Below are 27967 nucleotides of genomic sequence, written 5' to 3'. Positions count from 1 at the left end.
AAGTGCCTTTGTAGGCAAAACTAGAACCCCTGGCAATTCAAGAGTGGCCTGTTGGCCTGTGATTCCCCGCCCTTGATTTATACAGTCATACCTCGGGTTACAGATGCTTTGGGTTGCACGATTTCAGGTTGTGCACCGCACCGAACCCGGAAGTACCAGAATGGGTTACTTCCGGGTTTTGGCGCTTGTGCATGCGCAGAAGTGCTAAATCGCGCTTTGCGCATGCGCAGAAGCGCCGAATTATGGCCCACGGATCGCGGGTTGCGAACGTGCATCCCGCACGGATCACGTTTGCAACCCGAGCATCCAATGTATATAGAATGTCTGGGCTCTACAGTTTAAGGTTAAAGATCGATAAATCATATGATTGAATGTTCCTCCATACAAATACAAAAACCCTATATATAGCATGTTGGAGAGAAGAGTTCTAGCCTAGCCTTTATCCTGACAGGCTTGCTGTCTATGTAGAGGTTTTCATTGGTGTGCTTCGTGGGAGGCACATTTAGTCACACGAGTCTCCACCAGCCTTCTGCAACAGAAGCCCAGTCACAGGTTTACCACTTCATTGAGAAATAGGCCTCACCCTCTGTCCAAAGTCAAGACTAACTCTACACCCCAGTCCCATCCGTCCCGCGGGAAAAGCCACACATCCAAACTGCAGCACTGCACAGGAAGAGAGCATACCTTGCAATAAACATCCCTGGAGAGCAAATAGCTTCCAACGAATGAAGCAGAGCCCGCAGGGTAGCGTAAAATCTGAACAAGGGTTTGCCCGGGGCCCAAACCTACTTGTATTCACTGCCAGGCCCCAAACCTTTTTTATTTATTCATTAATTCACGCACTCGCACACTCTTCTGCCTTCTCTAGCAACAATAAAATCCACAGTCCTAGAATATCTCCACCTATAAACAGTCAGTTCCCAAGGTTATCCCTTTTGCCCATTCACAACATTGGGAAGATACAAATGGTGTGTTGTCAGTTCAGGATACAGGGGTGGGAAAGAGTGGGTGGTAATACCACGGTCCAAAAATGAACCTTGGCTACAGATCATGGTTTGTTGGGAGCAAAACAAACCACAATGTCTGTGTCAGCCGTAACGCTGAGCAGGAGTTCGTGGTTCTTCCCAGCATGAGCAGGGATTTTTTTACTTTCGTTTCTTTTGTTCTTTAATATCGTAAGCTACTTTGGGAAGGCCATGAGCAGCATTCGTAAGCGGACTAAAATATTTTAAATGAATAATTTTTAAATTAAAAAAAAAAGCACAAAGTTGCTCTCACAGACCTTCCAAGTGTCCCTATTTTCCAGGGACGTCTCTGATTTAGAGAAGCCATCCCAGTTTCCAATTAGATCCCGGAATGTCCCACTTTTCCTCCATTTTCATTGGAGAAATGTTGGAGGGTATGGAGTTATCCGACCTACCAAGCTGTCTGAAGGCAATCCTGTATATGGAAGTTTTTAAAAAATGTTTAATATTTTATTATGTTTTTTATGGATGTTGGAAGCTGCCCAGTGGCTAGGGCAACCCAGTCAGATGGGTGGGGTGTAAATAGTAATATTAACATTATGGAATGGGACGTCCCTATTTTTATTAGAGAAATGTTGGAGGGTATGGCAAACCAATAACTATAGACATCTTCCACAATCTGGTGCCTTCTAGATTATTGAAACTACAATTCCTTCCATCCCTCTTGATTAGACTTGCTGTCCAGGACTTACGGAAAGGCTGCACTATGGTTTATTTACTACATCGTGCAAACACGGCCCATAATATGTGTGTTTATATTTGTGCGTATAAAGATGTGTGCGGTTGTGTAGTAAAGTCCAGTGAAGCAATTAAGTAAAGAGTTGCCTGAATTTGGAGTCGCACCCCTGAATTTGGGAGTTATTGGGTTGTTGTTTTTATTTCGATTATATATTTTGTGGTTTTATATTTTGATTTTGTTCTGTGAACCACCCTGGGACCTCCAGGTATAGGGCGGTATATAAATCCAATAAATAACCACCACCACAACAACAAATAATTTATCTTTTCCACAGAATTCCCACCTGTGCTCTTTTGTGGATGGGGGGTGGGTTGCAGCTTATATTTTAAAAAGCTGGGATTCCTCCCCCTCGATTTCCCCCATAGCCACGAAGAAACCAAACAATTTTGCTGGGTTTTGTACAAAAACACAGCGCCGTTGTTGTTTTAAAAAAACGGGGTGGCGAAACAGGAGCCGGTTTGGCTACTTTGAGGAGCCTTCTGATAGTTTTAAGCCTCGGAGTGGGAAGCAGCTGCGGTATTTTGAATTTTCAGTGCTGTAAGGTTAACAGACTATCAAGAGTTGCTGGCAACGGACAACGTTAAGTTCAAAAGGGCAGTGGCAGAAACACTGAGGCAGCCTTGAGGGTTTGCCCTGATGGCTTAGGAAGGTCGCTAGGGCGAACGAAAGGCCAAGCTGCCATGAAGCAGAAGGCTCTATCTGAGAAAATGATCCCATTGTCATGCTCTCGTTTTTCCCCCTGATCTTCCATTTTCAATCCTTTCTCTCCCCCCCCCAAGCACATAAAGAAACCAGACTATGTGACGACAGGCGTTGTACCAAGCTGGGGAGACTACATAGAAATTAAGAACGAAGATCAGATTCAAGGGCTTCGCCAGGCTTGTCAACTGGCCCGTCACGTCCTGCTTCTAGCTGGGAAGAGTCTAAAGGTAACAACCGCCACGTGGAGGCTTGGCCAGTCCTCGCCTTTTTCGTTTGGCATGTTTTGAGTTACGCCGTTCTCGGTTTGTATTGAAATATCCTTTTTTTAAAAAAAAAAAAAAGTTTGCAGAAATAGTGAAAAGAGAGTTTCAGCCTAACCTCAGCTCTAAATCTGCATTAAAAGAATGCTAAATTCAGAATGAATCGTTTCAGCTAAGCAGATATGCTGAGAACATTTGTTTAACAACAACAACTTATTATTTGTACCCCGGGTGACTTCCAGCATATATAAAAACATAACAGAACATTAAACCTTAAAAAAGCTTCCCTTCAGATGTTTGGGTGTGATTGTATCTCAAAAGGGTATTTAAAAAAATAAACATCATGTTGCCTCATTCCAGAAAGGTGGGCTAAGATCTATGCCTGTCAGGAGAATATGGAAAACTAACTTTCTTGACAGCTGGAAAAATGGGGACTTGGAGCTTGTCTGTATGAATGAAGGAAAGGTCTTTGGATTCCGGTTTCCACCAGGAGTGTGTATAACGTATTAGATGCTATGTAAATAAAGCACTTGTAGCTCTACATGTAACCCTAATAGCGTTTAATCAGGGATTGACATACAATTTACTTGAATATATATATTCCAACATGCCATGTTGCATATGTTTGTCCTAAGGCACATGAGATTCGGCGTTGTTTAGTCACAAAGCAAAATCCCTTTGTTCATACTTGCTAATTTTCAGCTGTGCATTTATGTAAATTGGATTGGGCTGCTCACTCCTTTCTTAGCAATTTTACTGCTTCTGCCTCCCCTTTCTATGCCTTAAACAGGCATATTTTGAGCTTCAAACTGATTTATAAAGCAGGCCGTGGCATAACGTCAGGAGCGCTTGCTATTCTTTCATGTCTCTTTAGGATATATTTATGTTGTTTGCTTCCCTTTTATTAAGAGAAGAGCTTTATGAAGAACTTTTTACAAGATCTTGGGAAATGGAGGGTATTTTGCTTTTTTTAAAAAAAATCTGCCCTAAAAATAGGAAATATAAATTTGGTTGCATGGAGACATTAATTGGAAGGAGTGGCAAAAGAAGATACAGACAGAGCCCAATGGGACTTGCTCCCAAGTAGAGGTGTATAGAATTGCACTGTTCAGATTTCACTATAGCCCACTGGGAAATTGTATAATTAGCTGAGCTATAACTTTGTCCTTCTGTGCATATTAATTCCAGGAGGTTAGAGTCAAAGAACCACGTGGGGTGTCCCATGTGTGCTTTTCCAGCAGCAGCAGCAGGATTTCCCTGCCTCCCCCCCCCCCCAAAAAAAAGCAACTTCTGAAGTTCAGGGAACTTCCAGCAGATCATGCAACATAGCCCTGGAAGCTGCAGCTGGGGTCGAAATTAATATAGTGAGCTTCTCCATGCATGAGCACTAGTGCCGTCCATGTTGCTTTGGGCACTATGGAATCGAGTGAGTAAGCTTAACTACCGTATTTTTCCGTGTATGAGATGCCCCCATATATAAGACGCCCCCTGCTTTTGGGAACCCCAAATTTAGAAAATGGGCATATGCACTATCTGTGTATAAGACGCACCCCCCCCCCGATTTTTCTTATTTTAAAGTAAAAAAAAACCTAGTCTTATACACGGAAAAGTATGGTATATTTCTGTGAACAAAAAATATACAGTCTGTGCGTGTCTGTATATTTTTATTTTAAAATATTTTAGTCCACTCCGATTCCAGAGCAGGATGTAATTAAAAAATATTAATATTTCCCCTTTATAAATATTTTTTGTTATATTGCTTTGATTAACGCTGTGCAATGTCAGCATTACTTCAATACAGATTGTATTTTTGGAAATCAGTTTTGGTTCCTTAGTGGTTTCAGTGAATTATTCAACCAGACATTTGCACCCAACTTTAGTCACTGCTTGAGAATAACCCAGTCTTCTTCGTACTCACTTGGGAATAAGTCGTGAACCACAACATACATTTAATGCACACTATATGTGTTTAAAGCACATGTTTTCCCCACCCATACAACTAGTTTTCACCTCACAGAGCTACAGCTCCCAGCGCCATGATAAACTGCATCTTCCGGGGTTATTTTGGCGAGAGACGTGCTTTAAAGGTATGTTGTGTACACAGTGTAAATCCCATTGAACTTATCAGGACTTCCTTTGAGCAGGCAGGGTTAATACCAGTAGTACGAAGGCTACAATCTTGTGCATCCCTACTCAGGAGTAAAGCCTATGATTGTTATTTAGACTTGTTAGTCACTTGTTATCGGAAGGCCTCCAAGCGCTTTACAACAAATTAGAAACATAAATATAAATGCATGATAGCGTTAAAAACAAAACAACCCCCGTAACAGTGTTGACACTGGATTATGTGTAAACTGAGGGGCACAGCCAACCCAAGTCAAGTCGCATAAGTTATTTTGGCTGAGCTATTTTGGCACTTGGGCCAGAAAATCCCACAGGCACTTTCCCCCCCTTCCTGGCAGTAATTATACAATAATAAGAAATTAAATGACTTAACAGTTTGCTGCTCTTTCACGACACCCAAAATCTGCTGCCTGAGGCAGCTGCCTCATTCAGCCTAATGGTAGGGCTGGCCGTGATGAGGACACCGTTCCCAGATTGCAGACTGGAGATTCTGTGGCCATAATGAGTATATAAAAATTCAGGGACCAAAAGGCCATCTAGTCCAATCGCTGAAATTGCAGGCTTCCTTCTTAGTGCGGCAGACTTGTGACGGATAATCTTGCAGTTTGTGTTTCATTGGTATTCATGGGAAACGGACCCTGTGGGAGAAGATGCAACCGGTGGGCCTGGTCTCTCCGTTGCAGAAGCTCTCTTGAAGATTATAAAAATAGAAACGCCTGTTCAGCTGACTGTGTTTGGGCAGACCCTGTGGAGTTACTGCCAACAGATTCAAGGGCACTCAATATGGTGCAACAAGAGATGGGGATCAGGACTTCCGTGAAGATATGGAGGTGGCGTAGAGAGAAGAGAAGAGATAGCAAGAGCATAATGAGCTTTAAATATAAGCCAAAGAAGTTTCTGGTGAAGATTACAGGGAAATGGGAGCCAGGGCAGAGAACAAGAACATGGCGTCCGTATGGATGAAGTGATAAGCCCGGAATGTAGGTCGAGCGCCTGGTTTGGGGACCAAAGCAAAAGATATGAATGAAGAGGCCCAAGGAGAAATATGTTTTAATGATAAAAGAAAAGACATAGATCAGAGTTGGAAGGGACCCCAAGGGTCATCTAGTCCAAATAAGCAGCTGTCCCATACAGGGATTGAACCTGCAACCTTGGCGTTACCAGCACCATGCTCTAACCAACTGAGCTATCTAGGCTGATAGTGAAAGGCTGGTTTTGACACATTTTGCTGATCTTCCAAATATCAATGTTGAGTACAGGCTGAACATAGGAAGAAAAAAAATAACTGTTTCCTACCAAGCCAACTTCAAACCCATGGGTTATGAAGCTGGCTTGCTAAACTAGCTTCAAACCAGGTTTGAACACAACACTAAGTTGGGATTCTTAAAATTTGAAACTATACTCTGAAGAAGTCCTCCTAGCCAGCGGGAGGAGAAAAGGGGAGTGCGCATGCAGACACTTTGCTACTGCCTATTCTGGCTCATCCACATGGCGCCAGGGGCGTAGCGTGGATTGCCAGGGCCCAGGGCTGCACGGAGTGGGTGGGAAGAGGTGGGAGGGAGGGAAACTGAGAGTATGCATGCACATTCAATGGCCTAATGACTTCTGCATCACCCAGGAGATCACAGTCGCAGAGATAAGAAAAGAAGAGTTGTTCTGTTGTCTGGAGAGGTCACTTCCTGGTCCACATGGAGAAGCCATTTCCAACAGATCCCAGCAACAGAAGCATGCAGCTGTATTGAGGCAGCACTGGGTGTTGAAATTTTGTGCCTCCTAACAATTTTGCGCCCGGGGCAACCGCCCCTGTCCCCCACACGCTATGCCACTGCATAGTGCCAAAGCATGGCTTAGAGTGATGTGTGAATGCGGCCATGTGTAATGCATTTCAGAAATTCAGTCTAGATGCAACTACATAGGTCAGACCTCCTCAGGAATGGGCGTAGCTGATGCACCAGTTAAGCTGGACAAAGGTACTCGGGTCATCTCCTGAGAATCCAGGAGCAAGGGTAAATTGAGGAGTACCTCCAAACCAGTTCTTCAGGCGGAGTGCTACCCCGTCCCAAACAGTTTGAATGCCTATTCCAGAGCCTGTTCCCACACAACCAGGAAGAGCACCTCTGTCTTGTCTTGATTAAGCTTCAGATGATTAGTCCTCACCCCACCCATTACAACTACCAGAACATCAACAGTTTCCTTGATATCAGATGAAGATGAAAATGAGCCACACATCCTCAACATATTGATGACGACACACTCCAGGTCCCCAGACAATCTATCCCAGTGGTCTCATAGAGATGTTAAATCGAGTTGCCATATTTCAAAAAGTCAAAATCCAGACACAAAGCGAAATCGCTTTTAAAAATTGCCTATTTTGAGCTATTTTCTAGGGAAATCAGCAAAAACAACACTGCCAACATGGCTTGCTATACGTCTGGAATTTCCCAGACATTTTGGCAACTTCCGCCTGGACACTGCTTCCAACTACAGTATTCTGGGTATGTCTGGGAAATTTCGGACGTATGGCAACCCTGAGTTCATGCACTCCAATGGGCAAGGCATCAAGCTAGAATCCCCTCTCCACTCCACCCAGGCATGCTGACAACTCTCTCATTTTGATGGCATACTTGTTGGCATACAGAAACACCGAGTTTTCTCTTAGGAGGAGTGATATCTACAATTAATTGGAAGAAATTGATAAGAAAGCCATAAAGCAAAGCTTTCCAAACTGTGTGTGGGCTGCAGTGTGTAGGCATGTCACGCGAACGCTCTCCGCGCTCCTTCCGGGGCTGGAAATGGGTTAGTTTAACCTCCAGCTTGCTAGTAAAACTCAATTGCTGTGCCATGAAATGATGTGTGTCTAAAAAGTGTGTCACCAACCTGAAAAGTTTGGAAAGCTCTTCTGTAAAGGAAAAAGAAAAGGAAGGTGGACAAACCTTCCCCTACACTTCTCTTTTTTTGTTGAAAATTGCCCCTTCAGCCTCATAAAAACATACTGCCAAATAGCAACTGGGGAAAGTTTATAGGGAAAACAAAGCAAAGAGGAAACAGATAGAGATTGAAATAGGAGCTTGGCCTCCCCTCAGGAATCAATGCAGTTTGTTAAAGGTGCTGAGAGTTAGGAGACTCCCCCCCTCCCCCCAACAGAGCCACAAATCCTAGAGTTCCCTGGAAATAGGGAATGGCTGTTAAACCACTCAGAAAATTGTGGTTTTCTGAGGTGAATTGGTGTCTCCCAGCACCTCTCAATACCCTTAACAAACTGCAGTTCCCAGGAGTCTTGAGGGGAAACCATGATGGTTTCAAGTGTCACGATACTGCTTTAAATGTATATTGCAGATGGAACCCTGGTTTCCTAGGTCCACATCTCAAACCCTGCTTGGGTCTGTAGCAGTGTTGGGATAGAAACTGAACCTGCTGAACTGCCTGTTGTTAAAATCACAACAGCCCTCGTTGGGTCATGGGTTTTCAGTGCTGTACGTCAGTGAAGACAAAGTATGTCTGTCTCATTTATTTATAGCTTGCCTCTCTGCCCAAAGGCAGTGAGGTCATTGCCCATCTTCCGCGGTGGTGGAATTCTATCCAGTGCGAAAGAACAGAATTCCTTGAATGGCTTAAACCCATTGCAGCACCCGATGTGCTCCCACATACATCATTGTAACTCCCAAACCTCAGCTGTTATGTCCATTTCACATGGAAGAAGGAATCCATGCACAGTTATGGCATGACCTGATTTCCTAAATCTTTTTGCTGTATTGAGAGCTGCTGCGTATGGCTAGAAACCAAAGTAAGGGACTGAAAGTTTATACCTATCATAGTGCCTCTGCTAAAGTGTCGTATTCATAGGCTTATAGCTCATTCAAATCACAACCAATTTTCACAGGAACACTCAAAGGCACTTCTTGACAATGAGGGAGGTTTTCCTACCAAATTTCAACTTTCAACCCTCGCCATTTCACAGCTGGTTCTGTTCTGGGGAAAAGAGTTGTAATGATAATATTTAAAGTGTATATTTTCCTCCACTTTACTCATATTCAAAAATGGTCCAGAGCTTTCTTCTTGTTCTTCTTCTTCCTCTCAAATTCTTACTGGAAATAATCAGCTCCAGTATAAAACAGAATCTGGAAAATCCAAGCCAGAAAAATGGAAGTTTCTGGAAATGATAGGTGTCTGAAACCGGGGTGTCAAAATGGAAATGCTAATACAGGTTTAAATTGTATTGTAGTCAGGGCTGCTTACATTGCTATACAAGCTGTTTCCAAGTATGAATAGAAATATTAAAGTGCCATGGCAATTCTGAATGTGGTGCTAGCATATACAGAGGAAAATAATTTTGACTGTAGAGAGAAGTTTGGAACGGGAAATTCTTTTGTCTAAAGCTGTTGAGGAGAAAATGGCTCTCCAGGAGAATGCAAATGCCATATTGCGGTTCATTATTTATACAGCACTATCAGTGTATACATGGCATTTTATAGAGTAACATAACGAAAAGGCAGGACCCTGCACGAGGAATCTACTTCAGCAGATGCGTGGAAGTGACCTGGAAAGGCAAAGGGTACATTTGTGGTAAGGATGAAATTTAGGCAGTGTTGGGGAGTGACTCCCAAGACGGTGGCATTGTTGGGAATTAGCTGGGACCCCAAGACTAGCAAAGCACCCGTCAACCCCACAATGCTGCCATTCTCTCTCTCTCTCTCTCTCTCTCTCTCTCTATATATATATATATATCATTTTTATTAATTTCAACATACCAATTATTATACATTCCACAGAACTTCACATCTTATACAGTCTTTTTGGACTTCCATCAGCACCTCTGATGATCCACCATGTTTATCATTTCTTCTGCATGTCTTAAATTCCTATTGCCTTTAATTATCTTAACTCACAATCCACCTCTTTAAACCGTTTTTGCAATAATTCAAATAATTTACCTCACAAAACTTCTTGCAAACCTAACAAACCATAATCTGGTCATCACAATTTCTTTTCAAATAGTCCGTAAATTTACACCAGTCTTCTGTGAATCTCTGGTCCCGCAGGTTTCGAATTCTTCCGGTTAGTTTATCCAGTTCTGCATTGTCCATCAATTTCGTCCTCCATTCTTCTTTTGTCGGTAATTCTTCTTGCTTCCATTTTTGTGCCAATAATATTCTTGCTGCCATCAATGCTGCCATTCTCACTTTATAAGGACCTTCCAGGAAGAACAGAGGTCACGTGAGAGAATCCTCAGTTTGCACAATCTCTTCCAGATTAAGGTCTGGTCTACACATGTGGAAGATTAGGCTGTACCTCTTCAGATGGTATCACTTCACTTTATGGAAGTGAGTCGTGGGCAACTTACAACCATCAGGAGCCATGCCTCAACGCCTTCCACATGCACAGCGTCAGGAGAATTTTGGGTACCACACAGCAGGACAGAACTCCAAACAAAGATGTGCTCTCCCAAGCCCACGATCCCAGCATGTTCGCACTCCTGTCTCAGTGAAATCCACGCTGGCTTGATCTCGTCCACAGAATGGAAGATGGCAGGATGTACTCCTGGGAGGAAGCTGGCTTCCTTCACCAGGCCAATTGGCAGACCAACTCTGCACCACAAAGATGTCTGCCAAGTTGACCTGAAGGCAGGCAACATCAGCCCTGCCATGCGGGAGTTCCTTGCAGATGACCACAGTGTATCCATAGCAGCAACCAGTGGAGAAATGAGAGAGAAGAACGCCATGGTGCCTCTGCAGCAGCACAACCGGATGCCTTCAGCTAAACTTGCCTCTACAGCCACAACAGGCGCTGCAACCTTCCAACAGCTTGACCTCATCCCCAAAGGTGCTCTCCTCCATTGTCTCCCGAGACAGACGGATGCCAACCAACACATATGGCAGAATAGCCTGTACTGTTTCAGATGGCTACTGGTGGGAGAATACCACTTTTGAAAGTTCCCTACATAAGCACCTCTTTTGTAAGTGAAACATAACAGGAATACAGGTTCTAGCCTAGCAAGCTACCTGAGGACTGATTTATTTAGAGTAGGATTCATAAATGAACTCCACTAGCTGAAGTATAAATTACTCTCACCCATGTTACTACTTGGACATTCTGCTACAGATGCAGACCAAGTCAAAGAGTGCTCCAGGACCATAATTCTGTGGTAAACGTAAAGGGACCCCTGACCATTAGGTCCAGTCATGGCCGACTCTGGGGTTGCAGCGCTCATCTCGCTTTACTGGCCGAGGGAGCCGGCGTGCAGCTTCCGGATCATGTGGCCAGCATGACTAAGCCACTTCTGGCAAACCAGAGCAGTGCACGGAAACGCCGTTTACCTTCCCGCCAGAGCAGTACCTATTTATCTACTTGCACTTTGACATGCTTTCGAACTGCTAGGTTGGCAGGAGCAGGGACCGAGGAACGGGAGCTCACCCCGTCGCAGGGATTCGAACCGCTGACCTTCCGATCGGCAAGTCCTAGGCTCTGTGGTTTAACCCACAGTGTCACCCGCGGACCATAATTCTGTGGTAGAGCAGTGTATATCTTATTTTTTATTTATTTATTAAATGTATATACTACCCTTCATCAAGAGATCTCAGAGTTGTTCACAGAGGGAAAAATACAAGATAAGACATAAGTAAATAGTTAAACCAAAACAATAAAACAATAACCACCCCCTCCTTCCCACAGATACATTTAAAAGGCTGTAGGATATTAATCAGCCAAGGGTATGGTTGAAGAGGAATGTTTTTGCCTGGCGCCTAAAAATATATAATAAGGGCGGCAGGCGAACCTCCCTGGGGAGAGCATTCCACAAACGGGGAGCCACCACAGAAAAGGCCCGTTCTCGTGTTGCTGCCCTCTGGGCCCTGTGGAGGTGCCACACAAAGAAGGGCCTAAGGTGATGAAAGCGGAGTCCAGGACAGTTTATATGGGGATCCTTGACATATAGCGGTCCTGAGCAGTTAAAGGCTTAATAGGTCAAAACCAGCACTTTTAATTGGGCCCAGAAGCTAATTGGCATACAAAAGGTCCCAGGTCCAGGTCCCATTATCTCCTGGTAGGGCTGAAACCCTGGAGAGATACTAACAGTCTGTGTCAACGATGGTAAGGTACGTAGATAAATACTCAGTACAAAGCAACTTCCTTATGTTTCAATGTCCCTGTGGCCACTGGGCTAGCTGTTAGAGAGCAGTCTTTCCTGAGCGTCCAAAATCCTGAGCTACCTGTTTGCTTTTCTTCTGGAAGTGACCAAGTGCCTCCCATAACAGGTGCCTGGTATTGAACCGTTCTTCAAGGAAGCTAATTTTTGTCAGAGGCACAAGCTGTGTGGTAGCTCTAGTTTCTCGTTAAAAGCATTCCTTTTATCGTGTTCCATATGCAGGGCCCACTAGGCACTTAATTCATCGCAAATTTTAAATCACAATCTTTCAGGTTGGCATGACTACAGAAGAAATAGATTGCTTGGTTCACCATGAAATAATCAGGCGAGATGCCTACCCATCACCTCTGGGCTATGGAAATTTCCCAAAATCCGTTTGTACCTCAGTCAACAACGTGGTGTGCCATGGGATTCCTGACAGGTACTCCGAGTTCTTGTTTCTTTTCCCTCCCACTGCAGAATTGAAATATTTTGCTAGTACATTGTGTATTTCTTTTTATATTTTATACAATATAAATGCATGATGCTTTAAATCCACCCAATTCAATGGGTCTGTACGGAAGCTTCTTCCTTAATAGAGATTTCACAGCAGCCACGCTTGGTGAATTGCACCCAGTGCCCGCAGCAGTTTTATTGAATTCTACCAAAAAAATAGTCTTAATACAGCTGGTTGTCATGCTGTAAGAAAATGATGTTGGCACATAAGGAAGGTGTGCAGTAATAAAAACAATGATTAGTGCTTTGCCATCTCTTCCCAGCAGGCTATGGGGCGTTATCATCCAAGAGAGAGAAAATCACTCAAAAGAAAAATTACATTACCTAAAGGTGGATTTAAAAAAAAAAAATTATACACCAATATATAGCTAATTATTAATTAATATTGCCTCTTCACAAAGTAAAAGGTGCCAACCATCAGTCTTGTAATTGTGATAAGATAATGATGGTTATAATTTTCATTTCTTGCCTTTTATATTATTTTATATTATGATATATTATCCCATTTATTTGTTTGGGATTCTTTTGAACTGGTGGGAGCTTAAAGACCAAAAGTGGCGATGCCATCTACCTCCTCCCTGTTCTGCTCAATTATGTTCGCTCCTCTTATGTTTGTTTAGGTGTATATGTGATTATGTGCATGTTCGTGTGTGCGTTCTTATATTTCCTTATTGAGAACTGCCTATCACCATTATGTGTTGTTGTTCTTTCTCCCCTCCTATGACGATGCTTAAGCCGCCCTCTCCAAGATGGTGATATTATCAACATTGATGTCACGGTGAGTAATCCGTGTTTTTGGGGTTGCTGTTTTTTTAATAGCCTTTGATCAACTTTCAGAATTTCTAGTAGCAACAGGAAGAATAGTAGATTGCAAATGTAGCGTACACGGGTAAATGTGCCATTTTACATCCAAGCCAAGCAGCTGGTTTCCTCTTTTGTTCCCCCACCACCACCACCACACACACCCTCTGTGTTTATTCCAACTAGACCCAGGCCTGACTTGAATTTAGGGCTGGAATCAGATGCACTGAGATCAATGTTGGCCTAAGTGAAATGTCAACCCAATCCTGCTATGTGTCATGTTTTTGAGAAGGTGTAATTGTTATTGATCCACTGTGTAGTTAATGCAGAGCACCACAGTACTGGGCAGCAGCTGAAGACAGATATGTATGAGATGAGCTAACATGAAGAAAGCCAGCATTTTTCCTTCACTCTGCCAAGATTGATCTCCCTCTTCCTGCTGATTTTGAGTGGGGCCTGTCATTATCTTACTCTGTCATTAGAGGCTACATTGGCCTGTGTATGTCAGTCTATTTGGACAGCAACTCTTTTGCTTGCCGTATTCCCTACATTTATTAAAATCCCTGAAGGTAGTATTGTGTTCCATTTGTGGCATAAGAGCCCTAAACCCCTTTGCTCACAAATACGCAACTTGATCTGCGGCTCAGTTAATCCAAAATGCTTGGATTTCCCTCGAGACTTAAGTTTATAGCCCAATTCTTTGGTTTTGCACAACCTGACTTGCAGCTCCCTTAACTCAAATTGCTTGGTTTTCCCTTGAGACTTAAGTTTGAAACCCAATCCTTTCACTTATCTGAGTTGTGGATCCCACTGTGTATATAGATATATAGATGTCCAATATAGCCATTGATCTAAATAGGGGCGTTCCATTTTTGTGGTATGAATCTTGGTTTGAAAATAAACCTTGTAAGAACCAGTTTATGCTCAAAGCATAAATAGGAATATGTACAGTTATCAAAAGAGAAAATAATTGGGTTTTGTCAATATTTCATAACCTCCTTTCCTTTACAACTCATTAAATTAATGTTGGCTATTATATCTTTATTATGCATGTAAGTCCTAAATTTTAATCTTTTAAATAACATGTATGTTTTTAAACTTCCTGCATTTTTGGAAACTTCAAGTGTAATTGTAAATTTTGGAACAACGGATATTTCCTGGATGCTAACGGTGATTTCACCTTTATTCCATCTGTGGTGCCTCTGTCGTGTTTGTAGTCCATTATACTCCTTTGAGGATTTTTTAGTTTTTTTGTCATTTTTGCCTTATGGACGCAGTGACCACCCATCAAGTTAGACAGATTTTGCAATGCTCAAGAAAAAAATTGCATAACCATTCAGAGTTTCCAAATTCTGCAGTGATCATTACTAGGATGATATTGAACATTAGCCATACTCAGGGTAGACTCATAGAATTAAGTCCATTAATTTTAATGGTTCTACTCAGACTTAGTTGGACACCATCCCTTGCTTCCTCCCTGTAAAATTTATTTCATTTAACGTTGGCACAGGTAGTACACTTTAACCTCTGAAGTCAGTTCACGTTCGGTAATAGTTTAGATAGATGCGGATTTAGATATTTTGATCTTTATACTGTAATAAGTATTAGTTTGTGGGGTTTTTAATAAAATATAACACATTGCATTCTGCACAACCCTAAACTAAGCATTGTAATGTCACCCATTTAACTACAAGTGACTTTTGCTGTTCGAAATACACATAGGCCTAATCCTCAAGTCTTCCATGTTGACAATCACAGGCAAGCTACATGTTAGATGCCAAAATATGACATGATGCATCAACTGAGGAAACATGCATCTAGAATTATTGAATTAGGTGGGCATGGAACAGCTTAAAAGGTAAAGGACCCCTGACAGTTAAGTCCAGTCGCGAATGACTCTGGGGTTGCGGTGTTCATCTCGCTTTACTGGCCGAGGGAGGTGATGTTTGTCCACAGACAGATTTTCTGGGTCATGCGGCTAGCATGACTAAGCCACTTATGGCGAAACCAGAGCAGCGCACAGAAACGCAGTTTACCTTCCCGCCGGAGCGGTACCTATTTATCTACTTGCACTCTGACGTGCTTTCAAACTGCTAGGTTGGCAGGAGCAGGGACCGAGCAATGGGAGCTCACCGCATCGCGGGGATTTGAACCGCCGACCTTCCAATCAGCAAGCCCTAGGCTCTGTGGTTTAGACCACAACACCACCCACGTCCCATGGAACAGCTTAGTGGGAAGATTTAGTATGGAAAAATAGGAGGTGAAGAAAAGCTTACGTATTCTCCCTTCCACACAGTATCTTTGCTCAAAATCTTACCTTCCTAAAGCCACCTTTCTAAACCAAAACTATCCATCAGGGCATTCCTGTATGCAGTTGTGGGAATTATGCTGTTTGTCCTAAGAGCGGCCAACAGTGCAGTCCTAGTTGAATTCAATGGGACTTACTCCTAGGTAAGAGGGGTTACAGTTGTGAGGGGCATAGCCTGGGGAAAGTTCCAAGGGCCAGTCAGAGAAGTCTGGGAGCTACATTCAGCTCCTAGACCAGTGGCTCCCCACCCCGGTTCCAACTGAAGGGCAATTTCATAAGCAGCCTGTGAGATGGCATAAGGGGTCTTCTGTTCAAAGTCAGAGGAGTCAACATGCACAAAAAGAGCTGTCAGGACTATGGTTTCCGGTTTCTTTTGACGGACTCCTTATCTTCCGATTACTCGCTTTTGAACACTGTACCAACACAACAAAAGTTGCATAATGGACAAGCCACAAACAAACTTTGCATGAAGGAGAAGCGATATGAATATTTCCCCTTGCTAAACCCCCCAGCACCTACTGAAGACTTTCCGTCCTTATTTCAGCAGGCATTACAACAGAACTCCATTATTTTAGTGTTAACTGGGGGTTTTGTGTTTTTTTTCTAACCTTTATTTCATTGGATTGAGTGACTTGTTCATTGCTTAGAGATGACTGCAATTAAGCAGTATATAAATTGTCCAAATAACTATTAAATGTGCCTTGATTTTCCCCCTGAGGCCCTCCAGAGCACCAATTTTTGCAGCTGCTATTTTTGTATGCTCTTCTGCAGTTGTGTTTGATTCCTTCCAATGTTTGAGAAGTCACACAACCTAAAATACCTTTTTGGATCCTTGCTGCTGTCTGGAGCCCACAGAACTACAGCTTGGACACGTCTCATGGGACTGTTTACCTGCCCCCTTTTTTTAAAACAAAAAAACCAACCAACCAGCAGAGCCATGTTACAAAAGTACTTTTGAAAGTCCCTTCTGTTTCAGGAAACATTTTGCTACATCCATTTATTTATCCACATTAAAGGTGCATATTCTGCTTTTTTTTTTGGTCCAGTTATCTCCACAAGGTGGCTTACAATGCAGCTGCAATAGAATAGAATAGAATAGAATAGAATAGAATAGAATAGAATAGAATAGAATAGAATAGAATAGAATAGAATAGAATAGAATAGAATAGAATACAAGCATTAAAAAAGCCTTTGAGAAAATAATGTTCTTGCCTGTCATGACTCCCAGAGTAACTCATTCCCCAAAGTGGAACGCCACTAGTGTCGCTCCTTAAGTAGTAGCAGTAAGCCTATGATAAAAAGCTCCTAGAAAGTGTACATCAAAGCAGTCTTGGACACAGCACCAATCGCATGGTTCCTTGGATCCTGGCCTCTAACGATATTGCCTCCTGGAGCATACCCTCAACATTTCTCCGATGAATTTCTTTCTTTCTTTCTTTCTTTCTTTCTTTCTTTCTTTCTTTCTTTCTTTCTTTATACATACATACATACATACATACATACCCAACCCATCTGACTGGGTTGCTTCAGTCCCTCTTGGCGGCTTGGTGGTACCTCGGGTTAAGTACTTAATTCGTTCCGGAGATCCGTTCTTAACCTGAAATTGTTCTTAACCTGAAGCACCACTTTAGCTAATGGGGCCTCCTGCTGCCACTGCACGATTTCTGTTCTCATCCTGAAGCAAAGTTCTTAACCCGAGGTACTATTTCTGGGTTAGCGGAGTCTGTAACCTGAAGCGTATGTAACCTGAAGCGTATGTAACCCGAGGTACCACTGTATATATTAGTTGCCCTACAGCCCACTTTTGCCATGGAAACAAAATATTCTCTCTGCATTACAGGGCCATTGGCAGTTTGTAAGCTCCTTCTCCTCGTGCCATTAGTTCCTTCTGCTAGTCTTTCCCCTTGTGACTGATGCTTTGTGTTCTGGCATTGGAACATTTTACCCTAAGACCAGATGACATGTTTCTAAAGCTGTAGGCCTCAGCACACATGCCCTGAACATGAATTCTGTTGAGCTCAGTGGCACTTACTTCTGTAATTTTGATAATGTCGCATTTATTCCCACAAAGGTATGCTTCTTCTAGATTCAGATTTGCCTTTTCACTCAGATCTAAGCTAATTCCAGTGTTAACACCCCTACCTTTAAAGTACCATTAAAAAAATAATTTTCTAAAGTTCACTCCAAATTTTCCCTTATAATCATAGAACCTTTCCTGGGACCATAATGTGAAAATCACAAGTAAAATGTCTACTTCCTGCAGTTATTGATCCTCCTCCTTTTGGTTAGTCTATAATAATTCATATCTAATATGTCTGAGGAAGACTTTCTTGACAGTGTTTATAATTAACCTTTCCTAATGGGCATAAACTGGGCCATTTCATAGGTAGAAGCAATGATTATGGACCGAAGAAAAGGACAATTGCAGTACATGGCTTTTACAATAATTTGTTTATGGATGTGTACACAATCTATAAAATGATTAAATAATAATCTGCCTATCAAATGTAAATGCTCTTTTGGTGAGCGCAAATTGTCTAGGAATAACAAACTAAATGTATTTTACTCTTATTAATTTGCGGAAAAATTAGAGACTACAGCGGAATGTGTTTTATTTACTGCAATCACATGGACTTCACATATTGTTTAAAGGATTGTAGAAACCAGTTCTTTGTACTTCACTGACTATCAACACACTACAGCTCTTAACCAATAATTATCATGTAGGGCTATCCCATCTCTTAATAGACAGTCATAATTTTAGGATTGACACTTTGAAAACTACTATATTCTGCTTATTTGCTGTAACTATTGTTTATGCACCTTAAAAATATAAATAATGAAAGATGAATTGTATGCATTGTAGCAGTGGTTAATAAAGCATTACCAGCATAATACATCTTTATAAAAGATGTATACTTTATATCTTTATACTGTCTTGCTTTTCCAAGGCTATGGAAAAGTGGCTGAAATTATAAGATTTAATTTTTAAACTATGCTTTTTTACCCACCCGCAACGTAGTAGTGGCTTAAGGGATCATGTGCTTTTGTGTCTGAAAGACCGAGAGGTAAAGTAATAAGCAAAAGGATACTGAGAAATGCCCTAACTCCTGAAAGAAAATAGTATAGAGGTTTTACTGGGTAGTGAAAATGATAGCATCTGTTGGTTTCTATTCATTAAAAATAATGGAAGCAATTAACCAGATAAAATTGCTGTATCATCTCCATTTGTTAGGTTGGAGCAGCTGGCCTGGCGGCTTGCATCCAGTGGGTGCAATCCAGAAAGACAAAGGCTGTGATCCTGTACACACTTACTCAGGAGTACGTCCCATTGAATTGAATAGGACCTCTGTCTGGCTAGTCATGTATAGGATTGTTAGGCATGCAAGTCCCATGATACTTTGGGGAGACTTTCAGTGATCTTCAGTGATGCACCCTTCTTAGAAGGAAGTTGCTTTGAGTTCTGCAATACTTTCAGTGAACAGTCACATGCTTAATAGTGCAGTCCTATGAATGCGGGTGGCGCTTTACTATGAATGCTTAGTCACAAGTACATAGTATAGTGCTCAGTGTAGCTTACTCCCTAGTAAGTGTGCACACTTAACGGGGGGGGGGGAGTAGTCTTGAATATAGTGGGATTTGCTTGTGGCTAAATATGAATAGGCTTGCTTATTCATATTTAGGAATAGGAATGTGTCTCTATTTTCCAAGGACAGTCCCAGATTTACAGAAGCCATCCCTGTTTCTGATTTGATGCCGGAATGTCCCGCTTTTCCTTAGGACACTTTTCATTGGAGAAACGTTGGAGGGTATGGTAGGTAAAGGTAAAGGGACCCCTGACCATTAAGTCCAGTCGTGGCCGACACTGGGGTTCCGGCGCTCATCTCGCTTTATTGGCCGAGGGAGACGGCGTACAGCTTCCGGGTCATGTGGCCAGCATGACTAAACCAGAGCAGTGCACGGAAACGCCGTTTACCTTCCCGCCGGAGCGGTACCTATTTATCTACTTGCACTTTGACATGCTTTCGAACTGCTAGGTTGGCAGGAGCAGGGACCGAGCAACGGGAGCTCACCCCATTGCGGTGATTCGAACCGCCAACCTTCTGATTGGCAAGTCCTAGGCCCTGTGGTTTAACCCACAGGCTGTCCCTATTTTCAGTGGAAAAATGTCAGTGGGTATGGAGTTATGTGACCCCCCAGGCAAGGTGATAACCTTTAGAAGACATCTGAAGGCACACCTGCATAGGGAAGGTTTTTTTAATGTTTAATGTTTTATTTAGCAGGTGCAGAATGCCGCGGTGAGACCCTTTACGGGGTCCTTGCCACGGGATCACATTCACCTGGTGCTATACCAGCTGCACTGGCTCCCGATGGAGTACAGAATCAGGTTTAAGGTGCTGGTTTTAACCTTTAAAGCCCTATACGGCCTAGGACCCACGTACCTACGGGACCGCCTCTCCTGGTATGTCCCATGGAGGACCTTACGGTCTTCAAACAAAAACATCTGTCCCGGGCCACAGGGAGGTTAGGCTGGCCTCAACCAGAGCCAGAGCTTTTTCGGCTGTGGCCCCGATCTGGTGGAACACTCTGTCACAAGAGACTAGGGCCTTGTGGGACTTGACATCTTTCCGCAGGGCCTTTGGCCAAGGCACAGTCTGACCCCCCTCCTTTGGTAATCCTCATAGAACTCTAGCCCAGTGGTTGCCATTAATTTGATTTTGAATTGATTTTAGAATGAATTGATTTTAGAATGCTGTGTTACTTTTATTGTTGTTAGCCACTCTGAGCCCGGCTTCGGCTGGGGAGGGCGGGATATAAATAAAATTTATTTATTTAGGGGAGCTGCCCAGAGTGGCTGGGGCAACCCAGTCAAATGGGTGAGGTATAAATAATAAAATTATTATTGTTATTATTATTGAATAGGGTGTCCCTATTTTCCTCAGAGAAATGTTGGAGGTTATGGGATTGGACAGCATGACTAAAAGCATAAGTGGAAACAACTATCATTTAGTATGGTGCCAAAAACAATCTGGATTTCACCTAAAAAAAAAATTGCAACAAGTCTATCAAACCATCATACTCTCTTTAGTGAGTAAGCGCAGTTATGCCCTGATGTGTGTTTAATTGGAGGAAAGTTATTCTGTACAATGAGGCCTATTTCCATGAAGATGGACATTGACTCTTTCAGGCTTTGTGCAGGACTAGTCTCAGGTGCTTCCCTTTAAACTTAATAAGAAACATTTTGGTAAGCGCTGGCTTATTAAAATAATGCTTCTTACATAGATTTTATTTTTGTCTCTTGTGTACCTTATTGTGCATAGTTCTTAAACAGCAGATATTAAGACTCTGCCATTCTAAAATTGGAGATGTCAGCTGAGAAATCTATAAAGTACTCTAGTTTGAAACTATTTAATAAACGTTAGCTGCTGATAAAATCTGAACTGTGTAATACCATACAGTGACAAATCTAAGACTTTGGTTTCTCTGATGTACCTCCAGATAACCAGTTTAATCAGCATTTATCCTGATCTTCTACCACAAAGGTTACACAGTGGTTAGGCTACGTCTGGTCTTTGTTGAATAGTATTGGCCCTGTGCCCTGCATTGCTCAGAAATTCTAGGAAACAAACAAACAAACAAACAAACAAACGAAAACCACCAGTGCAGTTTTAAAATCAGTGTGGTTCTGAAAGGGGCAGCCTGCCCATCTTGATTCAAAATGGCATCCAGTTGTACCCAAACATAAACGAAAACCTGCTCCTTGAACTTAGGAACCATCATACAAAATTGGATTACGATACCTTAAGAGGCAGAGCAAACCGACAAAAATAGCAACTTTCCAAAATATATAGTAGATCCATTCTGATTTGTTATTGGGACAGTTATATGGCAATGAGCGTTCATCCTGATTTGCTTGTGGGGTATTTACATGACTTTCTGTTGAAACATCCATTCATTCTCACACTTTTCAATGCCTTTCCCCATCACATTCCAAACTGCAAAAAAGCCATTTTTTAAAAAGCGGGTTTGTTGCACTAGGGCAACAGCTCATAAGTCCACTTTAATTGTGCAAACCTGAAGTTCTAGAAAGCACATGAATCTCTCCTGAAAAATACAGAAAGTTTGGAGGCACCCATAGAGCATTTTATTTATACTGTGTACACGTCCGCCATTGCCAGTCTTCTGCCTTATTTTCTTTTTGAAAACCCAATAAGAAGCAAAAAATAAAATAAAAAAGCATTGTAACAGATGGTTATAAGAACTGTTTTCAAATGTGGCAACTAAAGATGTCCCAGCTGCTGAAGCTATAGATGTTTGTATAAATATAGGATTTATGTAAATCCTAAATTCCAGATATGGAGCTGTCTAATCTATAGATGTGACATACATTGTAAACCTCAAAAATCCTATGTTGGACTTACGTTCTCATCCTTTGTGCTGTTATCTCATCTCATGCCCTACATGATCGAATCTGTTGCAGGAATGAAGGGGAGAGGATGTTCGGTGCAAGATGAGATTTAATTTTCTTTCCAATAAGTAGCCTCTCAGTAAGTGTGTCCACAGAAGGATGGTCTTTAGGCCTAAATCCCGATTCTGGCTTATCCAACGGATTGTGCTTTCTCAAGCCAACCTTTGCATTTCGTTCTCATGAGGAGGATAATTTGTGGTACATTGTTTCTAGTTTTTCCAGCCTTGGCTTCCATGTTCCTCGTTAGTTTACTCATCACTGTTAAAGCCGCTAAAATCCCGTTGACCAGTGTGATTTGAATAGCCTAATTCTGTGCAGGACCGTAGCCTTAAATTCACAGCCTTTAATTTCGTAGCTCGTGTTTGAGGAGAAAACCTGCGCCCGGGTTGATGTTTGACAGTGACGGCCTTCTCATTATCATGAATGATCACAGCTAACAGACGAGAACTAACTCCCTTCCACCACCCAATTTTCTGTTCCACTTGCTGCATTTCAATTATTTTATTTTATTTTATTTTTTTATTTGCACCTTAAACGCATTGTGAAAGAAACCCAAGAATGTCCTGGCACCTGGCTGCAAAGCGCAAATGTCTCTTTTGCATTTCTGCATGTGCTTAGGTGTACTTCAGTGGCTACCATGGTGACACTTCCGAAACAATTCTAGTGGGCAACGTGGATGAGTCTGGTCAAAAGTTAGTGGAGGTTGCCAGGAAATGTAGAGATGAAGCAATTGCAGCTTGCAGACCTGGGGCTCCTTTCTCTGTAATTGGAAATACAATCAGGTAAGCCTTATAGTGACAAGTAAAGGGAAGGCTGGCAAGTGGGACAAAGGTTATTGGTGGTTTGGTACAAAGCTGATGACATGTTTTATGATTCAGAACCATCATTTCAGTCTGATATCACTATGTGAACTGCCAGGCTGTAATGTTGTTCCCTGGGTAAGAAAGGATTTTAAAAAGTGAATTGCACTAGACAGGGTCAGTGGATAGAGCCCTGTAGGAAAAGCCAAAGACATTTCTAAGACTGGCTGGCTCCCTACCTTTGCAGGTATGATTGGTAGCTGCTTTGACTACCTTAATAAAATCATATTGGAGATGGAGGGAGGGAGCGTTGTGTCTGTTGCCTGATAAATAATGCCTGCAAGGACTTTTTATCCATGCCACGAAGAACTGCTAAAGGTTGTCAGAATTATTCAGTGCTACAAACCCCTTCCCCTTTTATAACAAAATGCAGACAGATTTAAATGCAAGGGATCTCCCTTTAGGAGGTCCATCTCTTGTGAGAGGCTTTGATCCTGGAACAATATGATAAAACCAGTGGTCCATCATGTTCTGGTCTATTAAAACGTATTATTTGATCCTTTTACTATTTGCACACATTTTTTTTTCTTTTTTAAAAAGGTTGCGCCTTAATGCCCTTTAATTAATATGTTAATGCTATCGGGAAGAAATTGCATGGATCTCGATGCCTACAAAAACACGCATTGCTCAGAACCCTGAAAAGATGCTGTCTTCCCTCCCCCCCCCTGTATGAATCTTCAAATACTTTAAGAGAAATAAGAAAAGAGAGCAGGAAAATATCAGTTTGATGTATTTATAGCTTTAAAAATATTGTAACAGAGTCTGAATCAAACTTTAGTAAAACCACTTTGGGTTATATCCGAGAAGCTTTTATTGAAGACTTTGTATAAAATTGTGTTTTTGACAGTTTTAAATTATAGGCTAACTAGCCTGGGGAAAAAGGATAGTGTCTATCTGTTCTTTCGTAGGAAATGTTGAATCAGACCCCTACTGGGAAAAGAAATTTAATGCATATCTCACTATCTTACTGTCCATGAATGTAATAGAAGTGAATTCAAAATGTAGTTTTATTTTTGCAAATGGGATGAGTCGATGGATGCAGCTCCATATTTTTGAACACCTAGGGTTCAACAAATTTACTGGTGGTGCTCTTGCATTTTAACAAAATTTATTCCCGAGTCGAAGGGGGCACAGAAGACGAGATTCTTATTCAAGCATTCTCTCGAGCGCTGCATTCATGGCTGTGTCTAAAGGGCATGTCAGCCTTTGATTCTCTCTGAGAGGTAATTATCCTTTTCCTGTCACGGAACAACAAATGATAGCTAACTACAGAGGAACATTTGCAGTAGTCACATTCATCAACTGCAGGGGAAAAAAAATTCAATTTAATTGTGCAACACAGCTGCACATAGGCTTTTTGAGCATTGCTGTTGTTCTCCCTGTCTTGCTATTCCTCCCTACCAGATCTATTTTTTAAACTTTTTCCCCCCTCCCTGCTTATTTCCCCCCCTCTTCCACCTCCCCCCCACCCCCATTTTTTTTTTATTTTTTTTGTCTCTTCTTCCATTTTTACTCTCTGTACTTTCTTGTTAAAGTAATTTTCCTTTGTGGCTCTCGTTCTTTTTTCCCCCTCTCCCCCCCCCATTGAAGGCTATGAATGTAGAAAATTATCACAATTACTCATATAATTGAGCCTCTTTGTAGCAAGTGCAACTCCAGTACCCTTTCTCCATCATGAAAATGGTTTCATTATAGGGTTTTTCATATTCTCTGACACCATCTACACAGAGGAAAAGGCGTGCAGATGAGATGTACTAGGAATAGGGTAGATCAGGAAGGTCACAGTGGGAATAATTAGCTCTGCTATGGAAAGAGCATCTAGGCCTTTTACCGCTACATAAATGTACTGTCCGTGGCTTTTAGTCACAAAAAAACTTACTAACAAATGGAGCTCCCGCCTACTACTTTGAAAAAAAGATTTGTATCAACACTACAATTTTCCATCATTAAGACTAATAACACAGAGCCTAGTATACATCAAGGGGAATAAAAAGAAAAATCTCACATTCAAGTGGCAACTGGGTGCTGACCTTTGTTCCCCGTTTTTTTTTGTGTACGACTTAACTCTTTACAAAAAGAGAGCCACACGCCACACCAACACGCAGGTGAACTCCATCCAGTGCTAGCAAAAGTAGCAGCATTCGCTTGGAAAAATCTGATAAATCTCCGCGCAGGGTAATGCATTTCATTAGATTCACCGCATTAAGTCTAGCTGTATATTTTTTTTTAAAGGATAAAGAGAAGAGCAGAATTGAAAGTGACATTGGCCTCTCTCTCTCTCTCCTCCCCCCCTCTTTTTTGCCTTTCCCCTCCTCTCAATGTTGATGCAGAGGTCAGTATTTCACCGCATGTAAATGCGTATGCAAAGCTCAGTTGAAAAGCAAATTAATTTGGATTGGTCGCAGTCACAATCACATCCAGAATAACAGACCCCCGATCATCAGTGCTCCTACCTATTGTCTGTTTTAAATATGCTGGTTTTGCTGAACCAAGGCTTTTCCCAGCCTATTGCAATGTTGCATATGTAGGCTTTGTCACTGTATATTCATGTAAACAAGATGAGAGTTTGGTGGGGAAAATATATTGATTTCTTCCTTGCTGGCATTATAGGAGAGACCTATCAAGATTTGAATATGTGTCCTTCTTTCCACAAATGTGCTTAGTAAGTTTGCAGCGTGTATTTTGAGATTCCATAGAAAACACATTATGTTAATACATTGGATGCATTTGAATGGATTCTGTAATCCAGAATGTTCTTCGATTCTGGGACCAGAACGCAAAGAACTGTAGCGTATCTTATAGGAAGTCTATTCCGAGAAATGGATATATTTACAAGAATTATTTAGCAGATTGGTTTCCTTTGACTAGGCAATTACTAACCTACTTTTATTCCGTCCATTTAAGTTGACCGCCAGAATTCAGATGAAGTGTAATGACTGGATTTGAATGATCTTTATGTACACCTTCTGCGAGTTTTCTGTTAAAAAACCTCTGTAAGTTAGTTTCTAAAGCAGCGAGGCATGTTCCCTGGAAGTCGTTACTTAGATCTAAACAAATGAATGCAAACATAGTTGCAGTTAAATCAAGCCAATTTCAAACTTGTAGTTAAAATTACCGAGATAAGAGTATCAATAAATGGTTTTAAAATGTTTTAACTTATAAATATATGTTTTGATATTAACTTAGAACAATACAAAGGCAGACTTTAAAAAAAGAAATCTGTTTCTATCAGATTATGCACATTTAAACAATAAGTGGCTCAGGCAAAATAAGTCATTTTAATGTCATCTGTGATAGATTTTCTTTGACAGCTACTGTAAATTACAATTACACTGCTTCTCCCTGCATTTGAAAGTAAGCATTGCAATAAATTATCTTTTATTTCAATCCATCATGTCTGCCTTTCAGAAACAGAGCACCTTAAATAAAAGTTCAGCTCTATTGTAAGAAAAATATAGTAATTTGTGATAGTTTGAAACTAAAAATGTACCTTTCTTTAAGGAGAAAGCCCTAAATTGTGGGCTTTCAAAAAATATTACTAATTATACTTCATCGTTCGTTGTCATTAGCGGGAATCCCTGAACGTGTGTATTCTCTTAAGTCTAGAACTGCTGCTTAAGGAAAATAGTTTAAATTCTCCCGGGAGCATTATGTAATCAACCGGGTAAACCATTGTGATACTGCTGGAAAAAATCCATAATCCAACATATAGGTTCCAAAGTCGGGTTGCATCTATGTTGGCAAAATTATGCCCTTTCCACCTCGATCAGTGCTGATTAACAGGGCAAACGGGTTGCATTTGGCGAGGCGGCCCCTTTCAGTGCTTCTGAATCAGAAATAAAACTGACGTCTTTGTGCATTTGTTTGTGAGCAGTTGCTTCCTGTCTCTCAGGTTCTGTAGCCAAGGTTTGGTTCCCTGCCACACACTTGATTCCCACCACTACACACACCCTCACCTTGTGATACGTCTCTTCTGAGAATTACGCAATTTTGCATTTGACAGTTGTAAGCCTGGCCGTTTCTTAAAAAGCACCTTTCCTCCCTGTTCCCTTAAAAAAAACAAAAACATGTCTTTTTTGCCTCTGTTATTCCCTCAACACGAGATTAGTAACACACATCTAGCAAACCTGCAGAGATGCGCAATTACGCAAAACGTAAAAGAAGGTGGAATTTTGCAAACTTGGGCGAGGTCGGAGGGCGAAAGGATAGGGCTCATCAGAGCTTAACAAGGGACTATAGACTTCCGTCCAGGAGAGACAGGTTTCTGTGCAGAACTCCTAGTACAGCCGTGTAAACTGTAGTCAGAACATTTGTTCTGCTTTTTCATCATAAAGCTAGTTTGCGCAGTCCTTTCACTTGGGTGCGAAGGGAGGCTCTTCTGTTCTTTCGTGGAGAAACATGCCATGTGAACTGGTGGTTCATGGCTGTCGTCAGCTTTGTTACCGTAGCAGCAATCCACCCCACCCCCCGGCAAAAAAAAAAAAAAATTAGCTGCAAATATAGGAACTTTTGCTAACTCCACTGTCATAGATATGGTTAACATGTGCTGTTTGAGCATGTACCCAAGCAACCTTGAGACTCTTCACGTGGGCAGAAAACGTACTGCGTGGGCTGGCATAAACTTCATAAGCTGCTTGCTGCGCAGAGTATACAAGTTCCATGTGCTTCAGGTGTGCTTCAGTTTGTTTCTCACTTGCAAGGAAAACCTTGCGCCAGCAATGCCTTGGCTCACATTGCAGCCATCTCCGTAGGCTAGGCTAGGCTTTAGGTCGAGACTAAGTGAAAATAGATTTAAAGGTAACATGCATTCTGCTGTAGTGCTCTGTAAGAGCTATTATTTTCGTAGGCGGGAGGGTATTTAAAATCTGCAAAGAGTGACATCATAATATACCATTTCCGAATCAAGTGTCGGGGGCAGGGGCTGTCACATATATGACAGCTTCTCCTATGTGTAAAGCTGATGTTCTAGGATAGATTTTGCCATACATCCAGAATTTCTTGGACATTACCAGGATTTCAAAGGCAGAAATAACGTCTGGGAGG

The 27967-nt window shown here is 41.8% G+C and overlaps 1 protein-coding gene across 5 annotated transcripts in view; it reads left to right on the top strand.

The window, feature by feature from the left end:
* Positions 1-27967, top strand: part of METAP1D (methionyl aminopeptidase type 1D, mitochondrial) — a 106115-nt gene that overhangs the window by 57401 nt on the left and 20747 nt on the right. For 2 of the 5 annotated variants that reach the window (XM_081182951.1, XM_081182953.1), the window contains exons 3-5: positions 12264-12412; positions 13222-13264; positions 22683-22846. In XM_081182951.1, the coding sequence (XP_081039077.1) occupies positions 12264-12412; positions 13222-13264; positions 22683-22846 (356 nt within the window). Of the gene's footprint in view, positions 1-2543; positions 2694-11540; positions 11942-12263; positions 12413-13221; positions 13265-22682; positions 22847-25156; positions 25529-27967 lie in introns of those variants that run through there. The other 3 variants (XM_081182952.1, XM_081182950.1, XM_081182954.1) reach the window with 3 other exon arrangements.

Source organism: Podarcis bocagei (assembly GCF_964188305.1).
Source record: "Podarcis bocagei genome assembly, chromosome: 1".
Classification (NCBI taxonomy): Eukaryota; Metazoa; Chordata; class Lepidosauria; order Squamata; family Lacertidae; genus Podarcis; species Podarcis bocagei.
Note: the sequence above shows the minus strand (reverse complement) of the source record. Positions and strands in the feature narration are given on the sequence as shown.